This window comes from Carassius auratus, chromosome 3 (genome assembly GCF_003368295.1).
Source record: "Carassius auratus strain Wakin chromosome 3, ASM336829v1, whole genome shotgun sequence".
Taxonomy (NCBI): domain Eukaryota; kingdom Metazoa; phylum Chordata; class Actinopteri; order Cypriniformes; family Cyprinidae; genus Carassius; species Carassius auratus.
In genome coordinates this window covers 1,118,844-1,145,898 of record NC_039245.1, presented here as the reverse complement: position 1 = coordinate 1,145,898, position 27,055 = coordinate 1,118,844, and the positions used below count along the sequence as shown (strand labels likewise).

Here is a 27,055-nt window from a genome sequence, read left to right as displayed (position 1 = left end):
AATCATAACCCATAAACAGTAACTTCATAAGTTTCTTCACAAGGACATTTTAAGTAATCCATTATCACTCTACTCACTATCGATGAATCAGACCTGCGTGTTTAATGGTCATGTATTTAGATATGCTTTAACTCGATGATCTGCTTTCACCTTTGCCTTCACACTGTAGTAAAGTTAAAATGGTATGATGGTCAGCATTTCATTGTGAGGAGAGCACACAGCAGTGTTGCACTGTAACCTTGTTTGTTAGGCTCTGAGGGTACATAGTGCTATAATTTAACTAGACATTTTAAGTCAGCATATAATGATCATATGAACTCTCCTTATGGTGAAATCTAGTGTGTAACAGCATATTATGATGATAATAATTAATCCTGCCAATGTTTCTGTGAAAAACAATCTCAGAAAAATACATAGAAAGGGGGAAAAAATGCAACATAGCCACAAATATTTGGAGCATCAAAAGCTTAATGTACTTATGTTCCCCTTTAGGCTTTCTCAGCCAGGAGTTAAGAAAATGTAACTTGACATAATGCCAGTATCTGATTATGCAATAAATATTTGGATATTTAACATATGAAATGTTTGGATGAAGAACAACCCAGTCTGATGGTATGTCTGAATGTTGGACAAATCAACTTATCCGGTAGTAAATTATGCTTGATTGCATTTGGTTGACACAAAAACATTAATGACACCAGTGGGCTGATATTGTTCTGCGGGTCCTTGGGGAGGCTTCTGAATGTGATGAAGGTCCAGTACTCATTGTATTCACTGTTCTGCACTCTATTAATCTGACAACTGTAGCTAAGAAACCAAACATAAGCAGTGCTGCTTTGTTTTGTGTGCTGATTGCAACACAAGCACTCTCCATCTAGTACTTATGAAAGACAATGATGCATTGTTAGGTAACAGTTAGCTGGTTACTTATCTCTCACTTTAAATGATAGGTCCTCTGTAAGGCCATCTAGAAAGATAAATGCGTAATCTGACCACTGGCAAAGAGAAAAGATTTAGAAGACCTCTGGGCTCCAAAAGATAATTTAACTTTTGTACAATTTAACTGGAAGCAAGCAGAAATTGTGAGCATTTAAAAATAAAATAAACATTATGATATAAAATGAGAAAGACATATTTCAGATTCTCCACTATTTCCAGGACGCTAATCAAATCTACTGATTAAATTTGTGAGATTTATCAAGTGAATAATTTGTACTGATGGTCAAATTCTCTTCATATCAAAGCACTTTGGATCATTTTTCCAATCATGGTAGAGAACATAACTATCAGGTTTTATACAAATTTGTGGAGTTGGTGTGACTTCAACTTTCTATTACCTGTTTACTTAAACTGTTGAGCTGATAATATACATTGTTAATGCAAAAATATGATTAATTTAGATGCAAAACGTAAAATAAAACCACACTGGTTTCGCAACAGCAGTAGCCATAATAGCTTGTTTAATGCGGAAATAGTTGTGTGGGTTCGTTCATGAAACAAGAAAAAACCTTTGCATCATACCTCTACACTAGTGCGCTACAAGTTTCCTGCTGTTCTGGTGCGCGAGTGACGTCACAGCCGGCATATATATAAAAAATAACAACAAAATATCAAAAACGTAAGGGTTTTGTTTAAAGAATTTATTTGAAAGCTGTTACTAATTGTTGACCTTTCCCTCTTTATTTACAAGGTTCCATAAAACGCAGGCTGATAATTTAATCTTTATGAGCTAGCTCGCCTCGTACAGAAGTCAGAACTGGAATAAACCTGTTTTGCCCAGTAGGCTCCCATCCTGCTTCATGTGCACGCGCGCGTGCGTGTGCCTTTAGTTTAGAATAGCTAGTCACTCTCTACGGGCACGCGCAGTCCTCTTCTGATCCTCACAAACGTCTTTGTTCATAAAATTGCTATTTTATTAATAACTAGAATATTTATGAAATGCGTGTATTTCACAGAACACAGAAGTGTTGTCGCGGTTAAATAACAAATCGTCTAATTCAGTGCTGTGATATGTTGACTCTTCACACACATAAACTCCACAGGTCTTGTCAGGGGATGTTTTTTTTCTGTGTAAACAGACAGTTGAGATTTGAGCGCATCCAGCCGGCTCACCACCGGGAAGTGAAGTGCGCGTTCCCGATCTTCACTACACCAGCAGACAGCTGTCGCGCCCGCGCTTGAATACCGGCTTCAGCCGGTATAAAATCTGCCAAGCTTCAGTGAGAGGAAGAGACAGAGAGCTGGCAGATAACAGTTAGTCTAGTTATAATATTAGTATTTATAAATTGTTAATGTAGTCAAACATAAATAGAAAGCGATATATTTGAACAGGGTCATTTCCCAACTAACAGTGATCCCTCGTGCTCTCCTCAGAAGTGACTGCGGATGCTCCAAACAGGAACGATGTTCTCCAGTTAACACATCAACTAAGAAGCCAGCTAACGTTAGCTCTAAGTTAACTTACTGGTTTTTGTTTTCTTTCAAATACCCAGTTTCTTCAACGTTTCGGTAAGTTAAAACGATTCATACTCGAGCTATATTTCATGTGTGGCGCCCGTGACTGACAAGATATAACTTTAGGCGTAAAGGTGATAGTTTTCATTTATAAAAAAAAAAATGGTTAAACATTTTGTGACGGGGCATGAGAATCATGCAGAGAGGTTGAGATGCTGGACGTCACAGTCCTGCTGTACTGCGTCAAACCTTCCACGTCTTGAGAAATGTCAATACCGCTGCTATACCACTACTATATATATATATATATATATATACAGTAGTGGTATATATATATATATATATATATATATATATATATATATATATATATATATATATATATATATATATATACATACATACATACATACATACATATGTATATATAAGCAAAGTCCTTCTTTTATTTTTAATTTTTTTATCAAATGTGAATTCCTTTCCCATTCACGTGTTCTTGGTTAAATAAACATAACTTACACTACCAGAGAGAGAGAGAGATAGAGAGAGAAAGAGAGAGAGAGAGAGAGAGAGAGAGAGAGAAAACGATTTTATATTTTTACATTAACAATGTAATCAATATTCTGTTCATTAAAACCAAGTATGAATTTAATAGTGTTTCTAAGCATTTTACATTTATTCCAAAATTATAAAGCAGATCGCGTGCATGAACACAAGATTTATCGTTTGAACCAATTACAGCCAAACATAACCAGTCAGATCCAATCATATCGCGCTGTAGGCACTTCCTTCTCTCAAGTGATTTCCCCCCATTCATTCTCAATTAACCCCCCCCCCAACTCACAGCACGCTTTTTAGGGGGTCTTTTAAAAGTCTTTTTAAAAACCCCCTTTTAAAAGACCCCCTCAATACCTCAGTTCATCCAAAAATGAAAATTAGTTTGTGTTTTACTTACCCTCAACGCATCCAAGGTTTATATGACTTTCTTCTTTCAGACAAATCCAGTGGGAGTTATATTAAAATTGTCCTGGCTGTTCCAAGCTCTTATCATTGCAGTCAGCAGGTGTTGAACAGTCTACAAGTCATCAAATAAAACGCGCGCATTCATAATAAACATGCCTCACACTGCTCTGGGGGGTGAAAAAATGCCTTGTGTATTGAATACATGCGTTTTTGTAAGAAAAATATCCATATTTCAAATGTAATACTAAACACTTTTCTCTCACTTCCGTTATCTGTCATACGCAGAATCCGTTCCAGCGGATGACGCAGCACATAATATGCGCACCAATCGTGCCTCTGAGATATGCTAGTCTTGTGAGTTTGTTTACATGAGCAAAGGAAGCAAAGTTTCCTTACTTTAGTAAAATACCAGCCTCCTCTTGGCTGCTGCTCTCAGCACCGTCAAAATGTCAAAAAGTCCCATCTGGAACACATCGGCCAAGCAGATAAATGCGATATATCCGATATATCGGTCGATCACTAATTGAAGTCTTTTGAAGAACATTTTTCTTTGCAAATCCTCAGTTTGTACTTCTAATTTGTGACCGGTGTTTGTTTTGTCCTCTCTCCGTGTTCGTCACAAATCATGCAACACCGACGTACTATGACATCGGCGGGAACGGCTTCCACATATGACAGATAGCAGGAGTGAGGAAAAAGTGTTTATTACGTTTGAAATATGGATGTATTTCCTAAAAAAATAGTGATTTATACTCTTTTTTTGTGGTTTTAAGTGGTGCTTGGCTTTGGCACTCTAATTTTTCTCTAATATCCTAACAGTGGTTACCTAACAAATGTTTTATGCATTGATTTGTAGTACCTTAAAAGTAAAACAATCCAGCAGACAGAGCAGATTAAGACAGATTAAGACATGAGCTGCTTTCAAACACAGCCCGCTGTTGAGTTGACAAAAGCACAACATCAAAGCCGGTGTAAAAATGACATCATACCTAAAACTCTCTGTACTATAACTTTGCTTACATTTACAGAAACGTCAGTGTCCATCATGACAGGAATAATGTCTGCCCTGAAGGGCTTCACAAGCCCCAATGTGTATGATGAGGTGCCTGATGGAGGCTGGGGCTGGATGGTGGCTGCCGCCTTCTTCTTCGTGGAGGTTTTTACCTTTGGCATCATCAAGATTTTTGGGATCTTCCTCCAGGACCTTATGACAGACTTTAATGAAACCAACAGCAGAGTGTCTTGGGTTGTCTCCATCTGTGTCTTTGTTATGGCCTTCACAGGTAATTCAGTCTAGACATTTAAAGATACAATACAATAGTACTAGGTGTACCTCAGTGTTTACACAATACAAATAGTGTTTACACACACACACTCACAAAAAATAATAATAATAATAAAAACTCAGTTTATGATATTGCAAAAGGATTCATGATTGTTTTCTGGTGAATGCTTTTTCAGGTTACTCCAGTTTTTGAAACCTAAATCAAATTTTCATTACTAGCTTTTGCTTTTACGATCATACAGACATCTGTACAAGCCATTGTATATTGTACTGCAACCACAACTTTTTTCACAAGCTACACCGAACACACAGCTCAATTTTAGTCCAGGCAAGTTGATGGAAAATAGGTCATTATAAGAAGACCGGGAATATCCCAAAATGCAGGGCAGGTACAAAGTGTAAAATTGAGAAACAAGCTGTGTCATCAAATCTGTCATTTCCCTGTAATTCTCTCAAGACTTTAGGGGACAGTTGACCTAAAAGTTATATTTTTGCCATTATTTTCTCACCCTCATATAGTTCCAAATGAGGATATTTTGAGAAATGTCTTTTCTGTCCATTCAGTGGAACTTAGTGGGAACCAAAACTGTTTGGTAAATAATTTTTCAATTTTATGTTCCAGAGACGAAAATACGTTTATAAATGAAATATTGGTGGGAGATGACAGAATTGTAATTTTTTGGTCAACTATCTCTTTAAATGATGCACACGCACACGTACACACAAAAGATATGAAGTTCCTGCAGAGTGAATCTGTCAAACTGATTCTGTCTTCCAAGCTCATCTCTTCATACTGGCATTTGTGCTGAGAGAAAAGCAATGCCCTGTTTAGTAAATGTGTTAAATTGTGCTGTGTAAGGACGGCTGACTGGAGACTCACTCACTTTGCCCAGTGATAAAGCAGCCCCACCATTACATGACTCAATGAATGGATTCACATTTTTTCCAGCTGAGAGGGCTTCAAAGGGTCATTCTTGTTCAAACAGAGGCACTCACTCAAATGGCTCAGATAGAAAGTGATTACCCAAAGCAAAACTTGCTAGTGATACTGTCTTCATGCCTTTGCTACAAAAATGGAACCACCATTAATAGATAGTTTAGGACAGTTTTGAAAAGGAAGTCAAGTCACGTTTATATGTATAGCACTTTTTTCTGTATAGCACTCTTTTTTGACTGGTTGTCAAAGCAGCTTTACGGAGTCAAACAGGGGTGCATAGATTTACTGTGTTTGTAATTGAATTTAAACTGTGAGACTGCAAATACAACACAGCTGTTATTGTAAGTGTTTATGATTGGCACTCATCTCTCCCACAGCACCTCTTTCCATGGTGATGAGTAACCGTTTTGGCTATCAGCCTGTTGTCATGCTCGGTGGTCTGCTGATCAGCCTGGGTACAATCACAACAGCCCTCACCAACTCCATCACTGAGATGTACATTACCATGGGAATCATTGCAGGTAAATCCAGCTTGAATGTGAGTTATAATTGTGATACATGTTTTGTCCTGTATTACCCTATAACAAAGTATGTAAGGTAAATGACTGCTGAATTTATTCAGTACTTTAATATTGCATTGTTTTTTGTTGAAAGTGCACATTTTTCCTCAGGGTGGCATGGCATGATATTGTGAAAATTAATTAATGTTGAATTTTTATATTAAAGAAGAGACAGATTTTCCAAACATAGCCTTTGTAAAGTAACAATGTCTTTCTTGTTTAAAACTGTTAGTTAATGTTTAGAGTCTGCCTGGTTAAAGGAATATTTAGAATAAATGCTGATCTTTTGAACGTTCTATTCATCAAAGAATCCCGAAAATGCAGACAAAACTATTAAGAAGCACAGCTGTTTTAAACCTTGATAGTAATAAGAAATGTTTTTTGAGTAGCAAATCGGCATATCAGAATGACTTCTGAAGATCATGTGACACTGAAGACTGAAGAGTAATGATGCTGAAAATTCAGCTTTGAAATCTCAGGAACAAATTGCATTTTAAAATATATCAAAATAGAAGAGAGTTATTTTAATGTGTAATAATATTTCGCAATACTGCCCTTTTACAGTATTTTTGATCAAATAAATGCAGCTTTGGTAAGCATGAGACTTCTTTCAAAAACATTTAAAAGTCTTACCAAGCTCAAACTTATGACCGGTAGTGTATTTTCTGTCATAAAAATAATAGTCATTTCTGTCATGTCTCATTATGTACAGGTATGAGTATTTTTTATATAAACACACACCCCTATTTAACAGGATGAGTGTTTTCATGTGTTGACATACAGTTGCGGGATACAAACACATTTTACAAAAGTGGCATATTTCAAACTTACTTTTAAGAAAGCTGTCAACTGTATGAGACACCAATTCATTTAAATATATCTCACAATGCATATTTTAAATACCCTAATATAAGACTATATGTTTGAAGATTTTTATTTATTTATTTTTATTTATATGTTTGAAATCTTATTTAATAATTATTCACACTCAAGCCATCCAGTCCACATATGTTTACATATATATAAATGCTCTTAATTTCCTCAAATTAGAATTGACACTTAATGTGACCACGTTATTATTTTGATTTTCAGATTTCTCAAAAGATTTCACTGCTAGCTTTCCCCAAATATCAAAACACTTCCTCCCCACCCTCATTAGTTGATCCTAACCTTGCCAATCTTTGTTTCTCCTTGTCTCTTTTTTTGTCTCTTTTAAATGCAGTTTTCTTTCAGCCCTTTGTCCAGTTTGTGCTACGGAAGAGAGCGTCCTGGTTCTTGGCGTTCTTTGAGCACGGCCCCCTTAGACTGACCTGAGCCCCTTGTGTTGAAGGGACCAGTGGCTGTCATCACCCTCTTTGCTATTTATTTACAGGCCTGGGTTACTGCCTTACCTTCCTGCCTACAGTTACCATCCTGTCGCAGTACTTCAGCAAGCGCCGTTCCCTCATCACATCCATAGCCTCCACAGGAGAATGCTTCTCCCTGCTAGCACTTGCTCCAGGTATGATCGCCAGAGCTGTGCAACATACTATCCTCTGGATAGTTCACACATTTTCTCACCCTCATGTCATTCATTCTTCTGCATAACACAAAACATGATATTAAGTTCGATCTGTGTCTCTTCAAGACCATACAGGAACCCACTGTCTTTCATTGTATGAACAAAAACAGCTGAGACATTTTTAAAAATATCTTTGTTTGAGTTCCACAGACTATAGACAGTCATACAGGTTTGGAACAACATGAGGGTGAACAAATGATGATAGGTTATACATTTTTGGGTAAACTGGCCTTTTAAATGCACTGGCAGACTTGTTTTGAATCGTACATACAGTATTAGCTAAGCATGTACATAACATGATAAAAGTCCATTTGGAAGTCAAATATATTTGCAAGTCATAAAATACTTATTTCTCACAGGAAGCCTAATTTTTTTCAGACATATTGAAAACCTAGTCTTTCTGTAATTCATTTCATTTGAATTCACGTTGCAGCTATGAATGCACTGAAGGAGCATATGGGCTGGCGCAACTGCTTGATCATGATTGGGGTTATGCAGGCCTCAATTATCATCTGTGGGGCTCTGCTAAAGCCAATAGTCATTAAACCCAAACCCGCTGCCCCAGACGGTTCCACATCCCCCCTTAAAGAAGCGGAATCCAAATATGACCAGGAGAATGAACTCACCCGTACCTCTTTAGGCTCTGTGGACTCAGGGGTCCAATCCGTCACCTCTTCACAGATCAACCTGTCCGAGGGCCAGGAATCTACAGAAGAGAACTCTGCTGAGAACAAAGCACTTAAAGAAAAGGAGGAAGAAGAAAACAAGCAACCAATGCTGCCTGAGACCCCACTCAAACAGGAACGAGAAGACCCGAGCGCCTCTAGGAACAAGTTGTTGGACTTCTCTGTGCTCAGAGACGCCAGTTTCAACTGCTACGCACTGTTTGGCCTGTTCGCCTCTCTGGGCTTCTTTGCTCCGCAGCTCTACGTCATCGAGCTAAGCGTGAGCCGAGGAGTGTCACGTGACAGCGCTACCTACATGCTCTCGGCCATGGCCGTGGCTGAGATTCTAGGACGTCTGTCCATGGGTTGGGTCCTCAATCGCAGGCCCATCCGCAAAATCTACATTCTGCTGATTTGCACGGTGCTGCTCTGTCCAGTGCTGGTCATCTTCACTTTTGTCACTGAGTTCTGGGGGCTCATGTCCTGCTCCTGTTTCTATGGCTTTCTGCTGGGCACCGTGGCCTCCAGTCACATCCCAATGCTGGCTGAAGATGACGTGATCGGCATTCAGAGAATGTCATCGGCTGTTGGCGTCTATGCCTGTATCCAGAGTTTTGCAGGACTGGGAGGTCCACCTTTAGGAGGTAAAAACAGCCTCTGTAAACTAACCACTTTAGTTACGAGCCGCTCTGAACACCTTAACAAATGCATAGTAATCTGACAACTGGCTAGAACAGGTGTTTTTCAAAAGAAATTCAAGTATGATGCAAGGGTCCCATTTAGGCAGCTATATATTTCAGCTTTTAGAAATATCATCTAAATTTGGTGAATGTACCTGGTGCAGCTTGGTAGAGCTTGTTTTTGATCTGTTTTCATGTTCTGTGCATGTGTTTCAGTTAAAAAATATATATCAAGTTAAATACATTTCATTATTATTAAGTCCATATTAACTTAGATACCACTCAATCTTTTTCGTTTTTGATCATATGTTTCACCCCAATTTGAAACAGACTTGAAACCATTCATACTTCCTCCAGTAAATGAAGAGAATCTAGTTATGAACCTATACATTTGCCTCCCCCACACATTTATAAATGTCATCTTGTGTTTTGTTTCAGGTTTTCTGGTAGACATGACGGACAATTACGGATCAGCCTTTTACTCCTGCGCGGCTGGGATGGGAGTCGGTGCTCTGTTTCTTGGGCTGGTGCGTCCAGCCAAATCCGGCCTTTGCCTTTGGAGGAGGAGAAATGACCAGCAAACAACAGACAGAGACTCCAGCTCACAGGGTAGTGATTATGACTTTGTAGAAATGGACATGGAGATTGACAACGGTCCTGCAAAGAGTAAACCTTGGCCAGTATGAAAACCGCCTCACCTCAAGAGTAAACACTCTTATCCTCCACTTGAATGATCATCCCAAAGGCTAACATACACAAACCATGTTCCAACAGGGTAAAATAGTATTTAAGGCAATTACAGAATTTTTTTTCATTGCACTTTTGCTGACCATCCAATCAAAATCCCCAAAACGTGTTTACATTCCTTGTGTCATTATTTATTGAAAGGAAACAAGAGTTTTGAGGTTCTTTCCCAGGCACTACGTACTAGTCTCCTCCACAGACACACTTTTAGAGAGGACAAGAATTAATCCTATTAGGCATTCAATTCTATACCTCTCATTTACCAAAGTGTTAATTATTTCATAATTATGTTGTCCACAAACCATCACACCACTATTAGTTCTGGCTTTAACTTCTAAAAAAATGCAACCTCGGGTTGTTTTGCTGCTTCGAGTGAGGCCATGATGCGTATGTAAATCACATTAGGTTGCATAAGCCTCATTCAGAGACGAAGGTGAGACAGGTACAGAGCTGTCTAGAGTTTCAGGGTTATACGTCATTCGCTTGCCTACAGATAACGGGTCTGTGTTCAGTGGTTTATTATTGAACTAGTATTGCTGTTGTAAATGGAAAGATGGCAACAGATGTTAATGTAGCTCTGATGATAACGCAGGACTTGGACTACTTGGTCTTCCATCAAGAGTCAGAGCATGTTGAATGAGGGACGAGTAACGCTGACCAGATGTCAAAGGCTTCTGTCCTCTCAATTTCTGTTCTGAGATGTAGGCTGCCTAGAAACACATTCAAGACTTTCTTATGAAAAAAATGGCTATAGAATTTTATCGCTGTAATTTGGAGTGCACCAGCTGTGCCTTGTCAAAGAATTCTGTGGAACTACGCAGAGCTTGTGACTTCAGACAGGAAGCTAAAAGGAGCCATTCACATAGCACCAGACGTCCTGTCTATCGCACATTTATGTAAAAACAGCAGCACTGTAGAATGCAAAAAAATATATATACAAAATTGCGAGATTTGGCATAGACAAATTGAAATTAATGCAGAAACCACGAGTCTTGAAACAAGTAAAAAGATGAAATTCTGTTAAATTGTCTCCAGACACATAAAACTTCTTTAAAAACAACTGTATGTAAGTTTTTTTAAACCTTGAAATAACAGCTTCAAGATCATTTTGATGGTACACTAACTTCTAAGGCGGTGAATGACTTGTTTCGTTCCCACTCGTCTGTTCTGGGAGTCTTCGAAATTCTGCAAAAAGGGTGGATTGCTTTATGGCTGCAACAAGTGCAGGTGTACAGCTATCCACTGCTATTATTACAGACTGATATATTTCCACTGACTTAACTGCAAGGAGCCTCCAAAGCCGCAGTCAGGGGCGTCGGACTGGGGGTAAAACCAGTACCGATTACCAGGGCCCCAAAGGAAGAGGGGGCCCTTGAAAAGTCTAGAATATATATATTTTTTTATTTGGGGGCCCATCAGAACTGCCTATGCATAGGGCCCGGGATCTTGTGCAGCGCCCCTGGTCGCAGTAATATACAAAACTATATTCAGTCGCTTTAACTTTGTTTTTTATTAATGTGCGGCAATGGTAAAAGTGGTCCGTAAAAAGTAGCGCAATAAAACGTGTTCTGTGAGAACCGGCCTTGAAAACATAATACACTGAATGAGCAACTTGACTGTAGTATTTTTTTTTTTAATGTGTAATTCACTACATGAATGACAGAATGGATAATTTGATGGAGAGAAATTACAGTTATGAGCACTGTATAAAATGAAAAAAGAATGAAATGTATTCCAGCACCATGTACTGCACAGAAGAGTCTGTAGGTAAATCCCATTGAAGCACTTACCTAATGACTTGAAATCTTATGTACCTCTTATTGTTCTGTAAACTTTTAATTCGCCATGCATGTATTTGAATACTGTTTATTTAGGTTTGTACTTTTGATGAGAAGACACATTTTGTGCATCTTTTCTTTCATTTGTATTTTTTTTTTTTATGTAATGCTTCCTGCCAGTGAGATCCTGCACTTCTGAATTTTGCAATGCCAGAACATGTTCAATGTAGAATAAAAGCAATGATTTTTTATAACCGAGTCACAGATATTTATTTGATACTTCACAGACTGATCTTCACTGGGAACAACACATAAGTTAATCCTATTGTAGTGTTTAAAAGAAGCAGTCACAAGACCATTTACAAAATGCTGAGTCATGTTGCGGTTGCATCAAGTCAGTCACCCTCTGCAGAAGATAAGCACAGCACATGCAACTGCAGTAACGGTAAGCTCACCCTGTGAAGTTATTTGGAATGCCTTGCCTTGTTTAAACCAACACTGAAAATCCATTAGTGTGCACATTGATGTTTTGCTGAATCATGATGACATAAATAGTAATTATATCAATTTCTCACACTTTTCCTTAAAGAACATTTTAGATTTAATATAAATCAAGCTTAATTTAATTAAATCAATCTTAACTTAATGAAATATATATTTTAAGAACAGTATATTTGAATGATTTGTCATCTAAATTATTGAGCAGATTCTTGGTTGACAAAATGCATGAGATACAAGGAAAACAACCTGTTTTTTTTTTCACCGTTATTTTTAAACCCCATGAAGTTAAAAGAATTTAAAAAAAAAAGATTATTTAATCACTTTAAAAAATGTTATATTTTAGTTTTCATGTAAATGAGAAAAAGTAAAGCTCACTGAAACCCTGGATAAATTTGGCGCAACACTACAGCTTAGTGTTCACAATGTGCAATTGCGCTTTCGCTGACTTATTCTTTATGATTTTTTTTATTTTTGTAGAAATTAAAGCAAGATGCAGAATTGCTTATATATATATAATATGAATAAAAAAAAAATCTAAATAACAGTTTTTGTAAAATGATTTTATTGGGTCAATGATGAAGAATGAAGAAGCATGTGTTAGACTGTACAATGAAAGCAGGTCTATATTCTTTACTGAACACAGGAGTCTTGAAGTCTTAAGTATGAATTATACTGATATGAGGACTCAAAAGCATCCACATTAAACCAAAAAAAAAAAAAAAGGACCAGAAATGTCTGAGGCATCAATCTGGAGGCACTAGGAATTATTTTAAGTGGCAGGCATAATTCTTACATAATTATCATCAATCAAATTTGATTATCAGGGCAAAACCAAAAACACAAATCAGCCATCTCTGATCAGAATCAAGTTTTGGATAAAAATACAGTGAGAAAGACTTGTTTGTTTAAACACCATCCTCAATCATTCTTGCAAGGATAGTGAAAATAAAAAAACATGAATGGCTAATGAAGGACAACATAGAACTGCCTCAAAATGATGTTTCTTTCTCACACGCGTCTCAGCAGTGTACAGAGGAGGAACACAGCTCAAGTAGTGTATCTATCTGCAGCATTGCCCTTCCTTTAAACACGTCAACCGTTAGGAGCACTCTAAAGACGACAAACCTGTGCTCTCCAATGGAGGCACTGAGGCAGTGTGCATGTTGTGTGTGACGGCAGCTGCTCCGGTCACACCGACAGATGTGTCACGGCTACACCACACAGCGACATCATTTGCACAAGCACTTGGGTTTGCCCTCAGGGCTCCCAGATGAAGGATGGCGTGGACTTGTAAAGGTCCTCAGGGATTCCTTTGGGTTTTGGCAAGTACGTAACACTTGCTTTATTAAGGTCTCTAAGCTCAAAGGCAGATAATACAACGTTTTAAGACTCGGCATGCTAGAACTAGGCAGCAAATACTAGAGGTTGATACTCCGTTTTTCAGCACCCTCAAAAGATGCCGAAAATCACTCAAATAATCTTGTGCTTGGAACGGTTCGAGTTCGTACAGTGAAATATTAAAATGGATACGATTCATTAATATTGTATACTAATATGAGAAGCTCAGCAATGCCCGGTTGCCTGGCACTGGGGGGCAGTGAATGGCACTAGAAGACACAGAACACTGTCAGTGGATAGTGAAGACGTAATACTTGCTTTTCACAAGCCTCCTGGGACTTCAGCCAGGGGCGTAAGGCAGAATTCGACCCCAGACAAAGAGTCCTCTACCGCCAAGCCTAGCTGCAGCTATCTGAATGCATACACAGGCACCATTCAGCCGAGACGCAGCAGAGTCAAAAGAGTTACGAGAGCAGCCCTGAATGGGGCCAAACACAGGCAGGGAGTCAGTATCTCTGGATTTATGGGTGCACAGTGGCAAAAAAAACTTTAGGTTACATATCTGTTAGAAAAGAGTGAGGGATAGACTATTTACATAAAATACTTACTACAACAGTATTCAGGACGGACATGGCACTATACAAACTAGCTATACACAACTGTTGATGGAACGAGGTTCACATAATAAGATCTATCCCTTTTGAAGAAGTTTGTTCTAATTATTGGTACCTTAAACACGTGGCACTTGTGACTACAGACACTTTTGTTAGCGGGGTCTGACCGAGAAGCCAGTTTAGATTTGGTTGTGGACCGAGAAACAAAAACTCAACAGAAAGCAAATAAATTAACAAGAGACCGTTTTTGGTTCCCTGATGGATGAAGAAGCTCTTCCAGACTTTAGCTAGGGCAGAGCGGAGGATGTCGTCTGCAGGCCAGCAAGGAAATGTGATTTCCTGCTCCTGATGGAGAGCTACAATTAGTGGATGTTCCTGACGGCGAACAACTACGCTTAAGTGGTCTACATTCAGCCCTGAGTTTATGCTGCATGATCACTGCATCTATCAGCTCGCCTAGCGTGGCTAACCACAGTATAAGTTCAGTTTATCAAGTGGCATGAATTGAGAGCGTTATCCATCAGCAGAGAAAAAAAAAAAAAAAAAAAAAGTGTGTAAACTTTTGAAACATAACTTAAAAAGTTTATCGGTAAATATATTCATAGATCTATTTATATATATATATATATATATATATATATATATATATATATATATATATATATATATATATATATATATATATATATATATATATATAAAAAACAACTGGATTCTAAAATTGTACAATTGATTAGACAACTACACATTAAAAACACCAATCAAAATAAGGGGGGAAATTAAGGCCAGGCAGGTCTCGACGGAGAGGCTCAGAACAGTTCCTGTTAAAAGGTTAAAACAGCATTTGCATCTCATCTTGCTATTTGGTCAGTAATAAAAGGCTCAAAGGTAACAGATCAAAGAACAGTGCTAGGATCTCATCCTGCTTTTCTCCCCTTTTCGAGGGAGGAGTGCATTGCTTTTGGCACCTTCGGTGAGAGGGTGATGCTCAGTGACACGTACAGCTTCTCTTGGCAGGACGAGTGTGAGTGGCCAGACCCACTCTCTTCTCTACCCGCCGCCCCGTGCTCCTGACAGACCGCTAGGCTAGGCCGCCTTCTTCGCATAAAAGCACGTCAGAGCTATTCAGAAAGGTTACGGTGTGGAGTACAAACATTGGAGTCAGTTTCTTCTGAGCAGAAGAGGGTTATTTCGGAGAGATCTGAGGGTTACGGCTGGACCAGCATCACTGCAGCATGAGCTGTTTGAGGTTGTCGTGCAAGATGGTGTCCTTGACGTCGCGAAAGACCAGGCGAATGTTCTCCGTGTTAATGGCGGTGGTGAAGTGGTGGTAGAGGGGCTTCTGCTGCTGGTCTCGGCGCTTGTTCCGGAAACAATCCACCAGGAACTTCTGCACGTCCTCCAGGTTGTGCGGCTCCCCTGTGTACTCGGGGAAGTAGTCCTTGATGGCCACCGTTTTGACCTTCTCCGCCAGCAAGTCTGTCTTGTTGAGGAAGAGGATGATGGAAACGTTGTTGAAGACGCGGTTGTTGACGATGGTCTCGAAGATGTTGAGCGACTCCATGAGGCGGTTGGTCAGCCGGTCCTCCATCAGCACCTGGTCGAACTCGCTGGACGAGACGAGGAAGAGGATGGAGGTGACGCTGTCGAAGCACTCGAACCACCTGCGGCGCTCCGACCGCTGGCCGCCCACGTCCACCATCTTGAAGGGCACGTTCTTGATCTCAAAGTCGTACTCGTGAATGCCCTTGGTGGGCTTACGTGCCAGCAGGATGTCTTGCTGTGTTGGTAGATAGTCCTGTGGAGAGAGAGAGAGTGTGTGTCAGTGAATCAGTGGTAAAGACTGGAATGAGATTTGCATGTGGTGGTTAATATGATATTAAATGAAATCACCTGCTAGTAGTTTGCATACCACATAACAGTAGGACTACACAGCATTTAAAATCTAGGCACCATACACTTATCCTACGCTATCATTCATACACCTTGTTGATGGTTACAGAAAAAAAAAACTAGGAATTGACTGGGAGTTTCTTTGAAATTGGCCAAATCTGCCTGAAATCCAAACATGTTTTCAGCAGTCAACGTGCTTCTTTAATTATTGGCAAATTTAGGTACTGACCACTTTAATACCAAGTTTACATTTACCCTTTGTAGTTTCCCTAAAGATATTCTCGGCATACACATGGTTTCTTAACAATTCTGTAGCAATGTTCAATTCTTAAACAGCTTTTCAGCATTATACAAAACTTTAAGAGAAATTATGGGAAATTTTTTATTTCATTAAAGGTGTGGGAGCAGATCTGAAAAATGAATACATACATACATACATACAGACACACACACACACAAAACTTTTCACATTATTATGTAAATACAGATAAAGCAGGGTAAAAAAGTTAGACAACAGTTTTTTCCCCCATTCAAAACCTAGAAATGTATTAATTTATTAAGTAGTTTAACCATATAAAGGTTATGACAAAACGAATGAAAGATACTTGTTCTGACCAAAATAATGCTTATTTTTTAAATTATAAAACTACTATCATGTAATTTAATTTTACATTTATAAAAAAAAAAGAAGGAATGTGATCTCAAGATTTTGGACTCCATTGATTTCATGGTGTTCCCAAGAGGGAAAAAAGGGGTAAAACTCTGATAATGAATCAGTAGAACCTAAAACTCAAATTGTAGGGACAAGAAAAAAAGAAAAGAAAAACACAACAACTACAAAATCCAAACTGTGGGGACAGGACAATAGGGAGAGAAAACAAGAAGCTCATGGCTCATTCTCCACATTACTGGCATACCATAGCTGGAGGATGGGGGGGGGGGGTGGCATTAGCAAAAAGGTGCATCTGGATCGAAGCACTGGCCAATAAAGGGTCTGAGGGCAAATGCACTCAAAAACACATTAGATGAAACTCTACACTACAGCAAATGCAAGCTATATCAAGTCGATAAGAGTACAGTGCTCCGTGATAATAGAACACCTGAGACAGATTTCTGAAATTCCAGACAGGATGACGTCAAAGACACCCGTCTTGAATGACCAAGCCATTTGTGACGGATCCAGAGCCAACAGTCCATCCTCCTCACACACACTGATGTAACCGCTACTCATGTCTGAAGGAGTATTATTTGTGTTATTTTTAAATATTTTACACTAAATAATTATCTTGAATAACTATTGCTTAAGTTTTAAATGTCAACTCAACTTTCATCAGCTTACGGTTTCATTGACTTCCCTTTGTTAGAAACTGTCAACATGTTTTTTGGTTTGTTTTTACAAACTGCAGTGTGGGTGAAAATTATTTCCTGTAGTAATCATCAGCTAGCTTCAAACGCTTTCAACAGAGCTGGAGTATTAACATATCTTTAAGAGGATATCTTATAAGTATTTCTAGTCATATATACGTCTAGTCGTATAGAGCTTAATTCAGTTCTATAGCCAAACATACACATCTCTCTTTGACACGTGCTCTGCATTGCCTGTATTTTGTCACATGTCAGAGGTAAACATTCTTCCTCATCTCCTCCTAAATATTAAGCAGTCTGGGCTGCTGAGGTCTGTGTGACACCCACACTACATCCATCCAAGAAGGATGAACTTAAACTGTAACAAACACATACTTTCCAACAGAGTCAAGTGGCCATTTCCCTCTCTGAGCACACTTGGAAGCATGCACTATTTCCTCTTCCTGTTTGTTGATAGCGTGAGCGCAGAAGTGGGTTCACATTACTGTGACGTGGCTGAGTGAAGAGTAGCCGTTTGGCTCAAAGAAAAAAAAGAAACAAAAAAAAAAAGAGGCCAGTCTGAGGCGTGCCGCCAGAGCAGCGTGCATTCAACCCTGCTTCCTCTTTCTCAGAACATAAAGTCAAAGCGACAGACACAGGAACTGAGACCGTGCGACAGAGTGACGTCAAGGAGCGTAATACAGAAAGTGAGATATGTGGGGAAACAAAAGTACTGTCCTTTCGATCTCTCTTCCCGATGCAGCATCAGTGATTTGAACAGAATGACTAAGCGTGCCTGTTTTCATAGGATGTGAATTTAAAACAGGTTATCTGATTCTTCGTCCTAAAGCAGAGCTGCCTGGAGTCGATGCCGAGATACTAATCATCACATTTACTGCAGTCAGCAGCATCTAGAAAGAGCACAAAACCGCAAACATCCGTTTAGTGCTGAGAGAGTACATGAGTAGCAGGCAGCAAGTCACATGACGCACAAGGAACTGCACTGGTGCCTCGTGCATCAGCCAGACGATGATGCTGTGACAGCCGCACAGGTGCAAGTCTCAAATGATCTGCTAAAAACTCATCCGTCAACACACTCCAAATATATAAGGCAAAGGAAGTGGGAACAAATATGGACCATAAATATAGGAATCTTAATATTCTCAAAAAGTGTTGAAACTTTAAATAGCAAAAACAACAACTTATTGACGTTATTGGCAATTCTGACTCAATTCAGTACCTGGGTGCTGTCATCATGGTTTAGATGTGGAAAGAAGTGATGTGGGCCCATGACAAAATTACCGTAATAACTGTGCTGTCAGGTTTTTGTTTTTTTGAGTCATTCTGATGGCTGGTCTATAAATTATTTTTCTTTTCTATTTTTGTACTCTCTGGTATGACTACTGAAATGGGATCCAGACAAGTTATAACTGATGGTCAGTGTTGCTTGTTGAGAAAACATACGGCTTTAATTATCATTACTCAGCGTGAGCACCTGGATCATCCGAATGAGTAAGAAAACCCTCATGAGAAGATGAGGAAGTGACATACGGTCATTTTTAATCACACAGCCTCATGACACGCAGAGTCTTCCAGACTGATTCTTTCAAATATCTTACACATTAAAACTGGTGAAACGTTATGGGAAAAGGTGCTATAGAAACTTTTATGGGAAAGGGTTGACACACGTGACCTTTGATGTGAGCAGAGCTCGTTTCACTTCTCTCTTTCTGTGCTGGCTGGTGAATGGGCAACCCTGTCATGACCCAGAGCATTGCGAGGGAACAAACAGACAGGCATTCATAAGTCTCACATTATCTTCAGCGTTTGCCATTCAGTATTTTCTTCATCCTCTGTGGAAATTAATCAGTGGAAAATATAAAGTGATTTATCTCATACTGCTCTGATAAAAGAATTCTTCAGCAATGCTAGCTGCTTCAGTACTGTACTTACTAATCTGTCTTTATGAAATGGATCTCCTGAAAGCACGTAAAGACTCAAGATATTTATTTGAAAGAGGTATTTACTATGCATTGGGGACACTCCATCATGAGGTACTTTAAAGGAGTAGTTCACCAAAAAATATAAATTTATAACAAAATATTTAGAGAAATGTCTTAGAAATGCTTTTTCTATTTGTCTGTTTGTCCATGAACAACCTAAAACGTACATTGGATTGCTGTTGTTTTTATTTTTAAATATTTGTATTCTCTTTTTATAAAATATCCACAGAAGACCCTCACAGGTTTGGAATAGGGCTGCGCTATATGTGCAAAAAAAATTATTATTATTATACTGATAATTTCCAAATCTTTATTTCAAGTTTGAAGGCAGATTTTTGCCCCAAAGTGAAAGTTGTAGAAACCAGACCATTTATTGTGGTTTTAAACTACTCTTTATGGTCAGAACATGACAAACACTTCACATTTTTGAAAATAAATATCTTTATAGAAAAAAAAATATATTTTTCTCAGTATCTGCATGTTCTAATGAGTGATACCGTTTAAGAACATGAAACAAGTTTGGGTTGCCTTACTTTGATGACGTATCTTCAGCACAGTTTGCAGTTTAACTCTCCTAGTCATTTGTGTTCTTGACTGAATTCAAGCACTTCACACTGGATCTCACAGCACAGCGTGACCAAGACTGATCAGCGAGTAAACGCATGTGCTCTAGTAAGCTCATGCTGCGCTGCCATTTAGACTTTAATCCGAGTGGATAAATGCTTCATGTGGCATGATTCACTAGTGCTCTTTCATTCTGCTTTGGGCGCATAAACATTATATTGAACACTTATCAAACTCTTATTGTTTTATACTGAGATCACGATAATTATGGTTATCGTTTTATTTACCCAGTCTTAGTTTAGAATGATGAGTAAGTGATGACAGAATGTTCATATTTTTGTGTACTATTCTTTTAAGTCATAGGCAAAAGGACAGCATGTTTACGAAACTTCTATTCCAAAATTACTAGCAGATAGCAAGACAAATGAGATTTGTCATGGAGGTCAATATCTATCTCATCAGTTTCCAGGCCTACATGGAATGTGTACCCCGCAAATTTCCAAAGAATTGAAACACTGCCATTTAAAAAGAAGAAACCATCTTTGTTTATTACACAATTCAACTAATTTGTTAGTGCAAAAATAAATTGTAAAAAAAAAGTGTGGGGACCAAAATGTACAGTTAAAAGCATCCTAAAGCACATTAAATTACTGATATTAAGCATAAATATTATATCTAGAAAGAAGATGTGAGGTGAGAAACCTCAGTGTAGACAGAATGATGAGAGAGAGCCACATGCTTACCGGTGCTCCGAGTTTGTCCAAATTATCCAAGAAATATTTCACCGATTCACCCTGTGAGGACGACAAAGAGCAGAGATAATCAGTCAAAGTGAAGATGAAAACAGCAGAGCACAAACTATACATCATACTTATGTATTTGTATTTGAACTTATACACACCACCATGTGTGTATGTTATTTGAGTGACATAAGCACTCAACGTAATGAGGGCCTCATTCAACATGAGAACACATGGACGTGACTCATGAAAAACCCTCTCACAGGATGTCAGTAATTACAAGCATATTGTATTTTGAAAGCAAATGTTACTGGCATCTTTTGTTTACCCATGTAGGGGAAATTCTGTAGTGTTATTGATTATCTGCATCAGCTTTTAGTGGTGACGGTACTAGTGCTGTACTAGCACCACAATCCCGCTTCAGACATGAATGTGTGACAGCAGGTCACCAATAAACACACAAGGGCACTAGAAAACGGACTAACAGGGATGAGGAAGAACACAGCAAGGCGTGCTCTGGTTCGGAAAATGAAAATCTTGAGTAACAGGAACAAACTGCCCAGGAAACAGCAACAGGCCTCGAGTTAATGTTCCATGACGCTCAGATGTATAACAGACTAATTAGCCTCTTGCAATCTCAACAGTCTGGCGTGCTGACATGACAGCAGGAAGGAGTTCTGATCTGCTTCCTTTTACGATGCTCATCTTTCTCAGTGCATGACGGACTGTAGAGTAAAGCTGTGTGGAAACAGTCAAAAAAAATGTCTTCCTCATTTCCTACATAAAACACCCTTTCAAAATATTATTTGCATCTTGGGGATAACTGAGGTCTACAAGAGGTACATGTGGGTCTTTTGAGGTGGTTTTCAGAAAAAGGGGATTTAGTCACAAGAACACCCCAGTACCCCTCCCCCAGCTGAGCACGAAACCACACAGTGCTGTTCATCTTCAATGAAGGGTGTGGGAACATAAGAACAACACGGTCACTGCAAACCAGGATATCAGTCTCTGAGCAACGCTGAAAAGGAAGTCCTGTTAACTCCGAAACATCTGAAGCCAATCCTGAAGTGAACATCTGTTTTTGTGAATACAAATACTAATATAATATAATACACACACAAATAATATTTAGCAGAACAGAAGTTGTTCTTTTTTTATCATCTGAATATCACAACACACGCTCACGGAGAGGCCATGACCCCAAGTACATTTGTAGAGTGCATTTGCCACCATTTCAGTTTCACTTTAAATACATTTGTTTAGACTTGGTAATTATAATAAATTTTATTTACATGGCCACTGTTATTTATATTTACTTAATAATTGTATACCTCTTCTGTCCTTCATACTGTTAAAAGACTTGTTGTAGAGTGAGGGAAACTAAAACACATTTATTGTTTTGTGATTTATACATTACAATAACAGTGAAAGTGAGGGTCAGTGAAATATCTCCTTCCCCCAGGCCTCAGATTTACAGGAGTGCACAAGAGTCATTGTTTTAAATCACAGCTCAACATTCCTTCATGGATCATGCAATCTTTCTCTCTACAAAGCTCTCTACACACAAAAATGACACCTACACACACTAGTTGTAAATAGAAACAGAACTCTTTAATGATTTCCTATCCTACATACTCCTATCTATGGGGTGGGCAGAGCACAGAAATAAGTGTTTAGGACCACAGGAGAGAGCGTACTTGGGTGGATGTCACCTATCAAAATCTCTCTTCTGGTAACTTCAATCTGCAGAGATCATGGATCCTGTGGGGAACGCGGTTGAGATGAACAGCGCTGAAGATAGTTTTATTTTATAATGCAGCATGACTGTCTGAATTGAACAGGGAGTCTCACAAGTATTTCCTGAATCAGATTAAGCCTTCAGTAAATGGAGTTAAAATTAACCTCACTGACTCGCACAGACTATTAGCAAACATTGTAATGATTCACCAAACTGAATGTGACGGTTATAAACCATGTGCTGGCTTTTTAGTGCAAAACAGACTTTAAAAAGAAAAACAAAAGAAGCCAGATCAGGGGTAGTGAGAGCAGAACAACAGGGAATAAAGCAGTGGATTAGGATTATACAATGCCTAGAAATAAGAGGAGGGGTGAAGTGAGGAGAAGCCAGAGGCGAAAGGATCTTGGCTGCAGGAAACACGTTTTGTTTCTTTGCATGTCAGACGCATTCTACAACACCCAGAGGCTGGAGGGGCAGAGTTGTGAAAGCAGGAAGCCTGATAATGTTTTGCACTCGACACACGTGTTTTGTGGATTACAGGGCACAAAAGTGTTTTGTTGCCTTCACTCACACAGACTGCATGCAAATCACCAGAGCCTGTGGCAGAGCGAGGGGAAGAGGCTGTCTACTTAATGGTAGAACCGTATATATAAGCCTCAACAGTAACAGACAAAATTTGCCTTTGACCAGAGCAAATGGAGAATCCTGAGATTGGTGAGGAGCAGATCTACCCTGTTATCAGCTCCATAGATCTGGAGCGCAGTATGGTGGCTCAGTGTCATGTTGTTTCTTGTTCTGAACAGCATGAATCCACTATTCTGCTAAAGTCCCAACTTGCCCATGCTGAGAGGATCACTATAAATGGGCAAAGACCACCTTTATTCCTCAGAAAAAAAAAGAAAACTGTTTGTGCATACACCAGTGATGGCTAAAATAAACTGCATTATAACTTGTATAATAACAAAGGGATATATCATGGTCATAAAGCTGCCCTGGGCTGTCTTGGTCATGTCATTTTGGCTGACAATTCATGTTGGAATCATACAATAACTAAAAAGTGAAGAGAATCAATTTGCATTTGCAATGCGTGTTAAATTGTTTAGCATCTGTGGCACAAAGTACTTCAGCATTAGAAGAAGAGACATAATGTTGCATGCATGATTGTGATCATGTGATGTATTAGTGCAACAGCCTTCTCACCAATTTTACACAGTAATGTTGGAAAACAAGTGAATCAGTCTGTATCTGAAATCTCTCATTCTCAGTAATTTCTACAAATCATAATAGTACGAGTTGGTCACTGGGTGTAAAGTGCTTTGGTGAAATCAACGTTTAAAATGGGGAAGTAATGCACTAGGAACTGAGAGCATTTAGAGAAGTCTGAAGTTGCCAAGATGGCACTTGCCTATGTCAGGCCTTAATGAGGAATTATTTGAGAATTAACTGGGGAAAATCTAAAATTACCAAACCAAATTGATAAAATAGCTTAAAAAAAACAGGAACCTGTTACTTCGATTTGATAAGCAAATTCCTTAAACATCTCACAGCAGCCAGGCCTGAACACAACAGTGATGTGGTTTACACATCCTCCTGGATACACACACACATAATCTTTGGCAAGCCAATGTGTGAAAACTTTCAGTTTGGATTCTAAAGTCTCTAAAAGTTTTTTTTTTTTTTTTTGGTCCACAACAAGACTTCTGTCAACTGCCAAAAAAACCATATATCATTTGTGGTGAGTGTTACACTAAAGTACCATATGCTAAAAACTAGCGCCTGCTGATAAATAGTTCTGCTGATATTATCGGCCGATATGAGACTGTCGCCAATATATCAGTATCGGTGAATATGTCGCCGATACAGATTATTATGTATTTTTTTACTGAACATAATTGTAGATAAAAAAGCTTGAAATGGCCTAATTACTTAGTTTGTCCAGTAGAGCATGCTCCATTGTTTGCTACTGGTGACCTGGATTTGTGATGTTCATTTTAACCAGTTAACCGTATTTAACCATTATTATTTTCAGTAATTTATCAAAATATTTTTGATATATCAAAAGGTTTGCTGTACTGTTAAAGTATACTATGTGTATAAACAAATTGTGTTGTTTATAGAGACGGAGAAAAAAAAAAACATAAGTCACGAATAAGTCGCATTTTATTATTTAAAGGGGGGGGTTTAATGTTATTTCATGCATACTTGAGTTTTTTACACTGTTAAAGAGTTGGATTCCCATGCTAAACATGGACAAAGTTTCCAAAATTAAAGTTGTACGTTGAAGGAGTATTTTTGTTCCAAAAAAACCTCTTCCGGTTTGTCACAAGTTTCGGAAAGTTTTTTCGGAGTATGGCTCTGTGTGACGTTAGATGGAGCGGAATTTCCTTATATGGTCCTAAGGCACGTTTTGCCGGAAGAGCGCGGCGCTCCCGTATAGCGAGGCTGAGGCACAAACATTTCACGGATCAGAGCGATTCACTGATCAGAGCGAGAGCGTCGCGAAAAGTCACAAAAGGAAGTGTGTTTTTAGTTGCCAGGGCAAGACAACCTGCACAGATTACCAAAAGAGAAACAGCATTAAGGGACCAGTGGATGGAGTTTATTTTTACAGAGCATCAACGGAGTTGTGCAAGTGTTTTTGTTTGTTCCCTGCATTTCGAAGATGCTTGTTTTACAAACAAAGCCCAGTTTGACGATGGATTTGAACATCGTTTATTTCTTAAGGATAATGCAGTCGCAACGAAAAAGGGTCACGATCGTGTGTTGGAACCGCATGCGGTGAGTAAAACTGCTTCAAATATCTCTGTGTTGTTTACTTAGCTATCAGCGCGTAAGCACATCAAGTAAACAACATGCGATGTTGTCATCAAACTGCACTTTCCACATGTACAGCTTAAAAAAAAAAAAAAAGACGACAAAGTGGAACTTAGTCATTTTCCAAAACTGCTAAGCAAATATATACAGTTTCAGTACATACCACATAGAGACGCATTTGGTGATGCTGCTCTTGTTAAATTTCAGCCTCGGGATCTGTGTCACAGCTTCCAAACGCTCTCAACGCAAAAGCCTACTGGCGCTCGTGATTCTTTAGCTCCGCCCACACGTCACGCCTCCAGGCACTCATGTTTTTCCGGGAAAAATCGGTACAGACTATCTTTCTCTTATAAATATAATAAAAATAAAGACTTTTTGGAGTTATGAAGGGTGCAGTACTACTCTATAGGTACTCAAGATTAACAGGATATTGAGTGAAAACGAGCATTTCACCCCCTCTTTAATTCAGAAATGGGCTTAATGTCAACTCAAAATGTTTAAAAACATTATGATAAACACTGTAAACATAGGTAGGCTATTTTAGTTCCCCTAACTCCACAAACAAATAATTTCAGTTAACAGTATTTAGAAAAGAACAAGAACTAAAAATATAAGCTGTAATGTGTATATTTTATATATATACATATATATAAATTTAGGAAACCAAATGGTCTCTCATTCGATACAAAATCAAATATTTCAGTATCTGCTATATATTTGAATGGCAAATTATTATTTAGTATGTACTTCACTCACGTAAAAAAAATCCACATAATTTTTTTTTTTTTTTTTGTAAAAACACTTAATATAAATACTACATGTTTAAACTGAGCAGTGTTTTTTCCGCATATTTTTGACTAATTATTTTATTATGATGATGAACAGGCTGAACTGTCAAAGTAGCAAAGCTTAAATGCAATCACTTAAATTGTTTCCTTCTAACAGTGGAAGCAACCAGACTCCTTTTGGTCATAAAGATAATCAGAATTGTAAAAGGTTTACCTTTATTTGTGTACATTCACAATAAAAACAAATCTTTGTGCTTTTGTAATATAAGCCTAAAGAAAAATAGGATGCCACTTTCTGCAGTCGGTTACCTTTCGCGCAGAACAAAAATTAACCGAAACTCTGCATACTAGGCTACTTGAAGAGTTTTTAGTTCGTTTTCTTAATTTATTATTTCAAATTATGCTGCGCTTTGTGAATTTGCTGACTGTGATATTCATGTCATTTTCATTGCATGCTGTATGTGAAATGAGAGTTACCTTGGCTTTATTATTATTTTAAAAAAATATGGCTTCCAATTTAAAAAATTGTTTTTAATTAAAATAAATAAAATAACATCGGCTATCGGCTACCCTGCTTTCCAAGCTGTCCAAAAACCCATATCGGTCAACCACAAATCAAAAATACTATCTATTTTGATGCCAAATTTTAAATAAGAGTGGAAGTGACAAATATTTTCTGTTCAAAAACTCGGCACAAAAAATCCTTCAAGTCTTTAAAGAGAAATACAGTTGGGAAACTCACCAGCTGAAACTCCCTGCGCCGGTCATATGCGTTCTGTATGCCCGTGTCAGCCCAGAGGGCACGGATTGATGGCAGGTACTGCAGGAACACCTTGGTCTCCATCATCCTTGCGACACCATGGCTGAGCGTGTGTCAAAAGCCATCATGACGTTCCATGTGATTGGTTTGAAGGGTCTCCCCATGGGATATGCAGCTTTTCTCGGGCCACAAGCACTCGAACACCTGTGATGGCAGCAATAGGAGGAAATGTGTTAATATTTATGTATGATGTTGTGTACACAAGTTCAATAGGACACTTTTTGAGTGTAACAACAAAGCAAGCAACATTAGACCCCAGTTTTATTTTTTT

The 27,055-nt window shown here is 38.5% G+C and overlaps 1 protein-coding gene and 1 pseudogene across 2 annotated transcripts; one reads left to right on the top strand and one right to left on the bottom strand.

Annotated features, from left to right (window-relative positions):
- The first annotated feature begins 2,105 nt into the window (after positions 1-2,105).
- On the top strand, positions 2,106-11,885 carry LOC113042648 (monocarboxylate transporter 7-like). Of its 2 annotated transcripts, XM_026201637.1 has the most exons (7): positions 2,106-2,253; positions 2,374-2,508; positions 4,446-4,700; positions 6,017-6,160; positions 7,572-7,700; positions 8,194-9,069; positions 9,544-9,791. In XM_026201637.1, the coding sequence occupies exons 3-7, from the start codon at positions 4,463-4,465 to the stop codon at positions 9,789-9,791; spliced, it is 1,635 nt and encodes a 544-aa protein (XP_026057422.1). In that variant the 5' UTR covers positions 2,106-2,253; positions 2,374-2,508; positions 4,446-4,462. The 2 variants fall into 2 exon arrangements, with proteins under 2 accessions (XP_026057422.1, XP_026057414.1); XM_026201629.1 differs by having other exon boundaries at positions 2,153-2,508; positions 9,544-11,885.
- Positions 11,886-14,772: 2,887 nt separating this feature from the next.
- LOC113043129 (guanine nucleotide-binding protein subunit alpha-13-like) overlaps positions 14,773-27,055 on the bottom strand; it is a 14,586-nt pseudogene continuing 2,303 nt past the window's right edge.

Coding starts and splice junctions, on each gene's coding strand:
- LOC113042648 (XM_026201629.1), top strand. CDS start 4,463: ATGACAGGAATAATGTCTGCCCTGAAGGGCTTCACAAGCCCCAATGTG. Junction 7,701..8,193: donor CCTGCTAGCACTTGCTCCAG/GTATGATCGCCA, acceptor TTCACGTTGCAG/CTATGAATGCACTGAAGGAG. Junction 9,070..9,543: donor GGGAGGTCCACCTTTAGGAG/GTAAAAACAGCC, acceptor GTTTTGTTTCAG/GTTTTCTGGTAGACATGACG.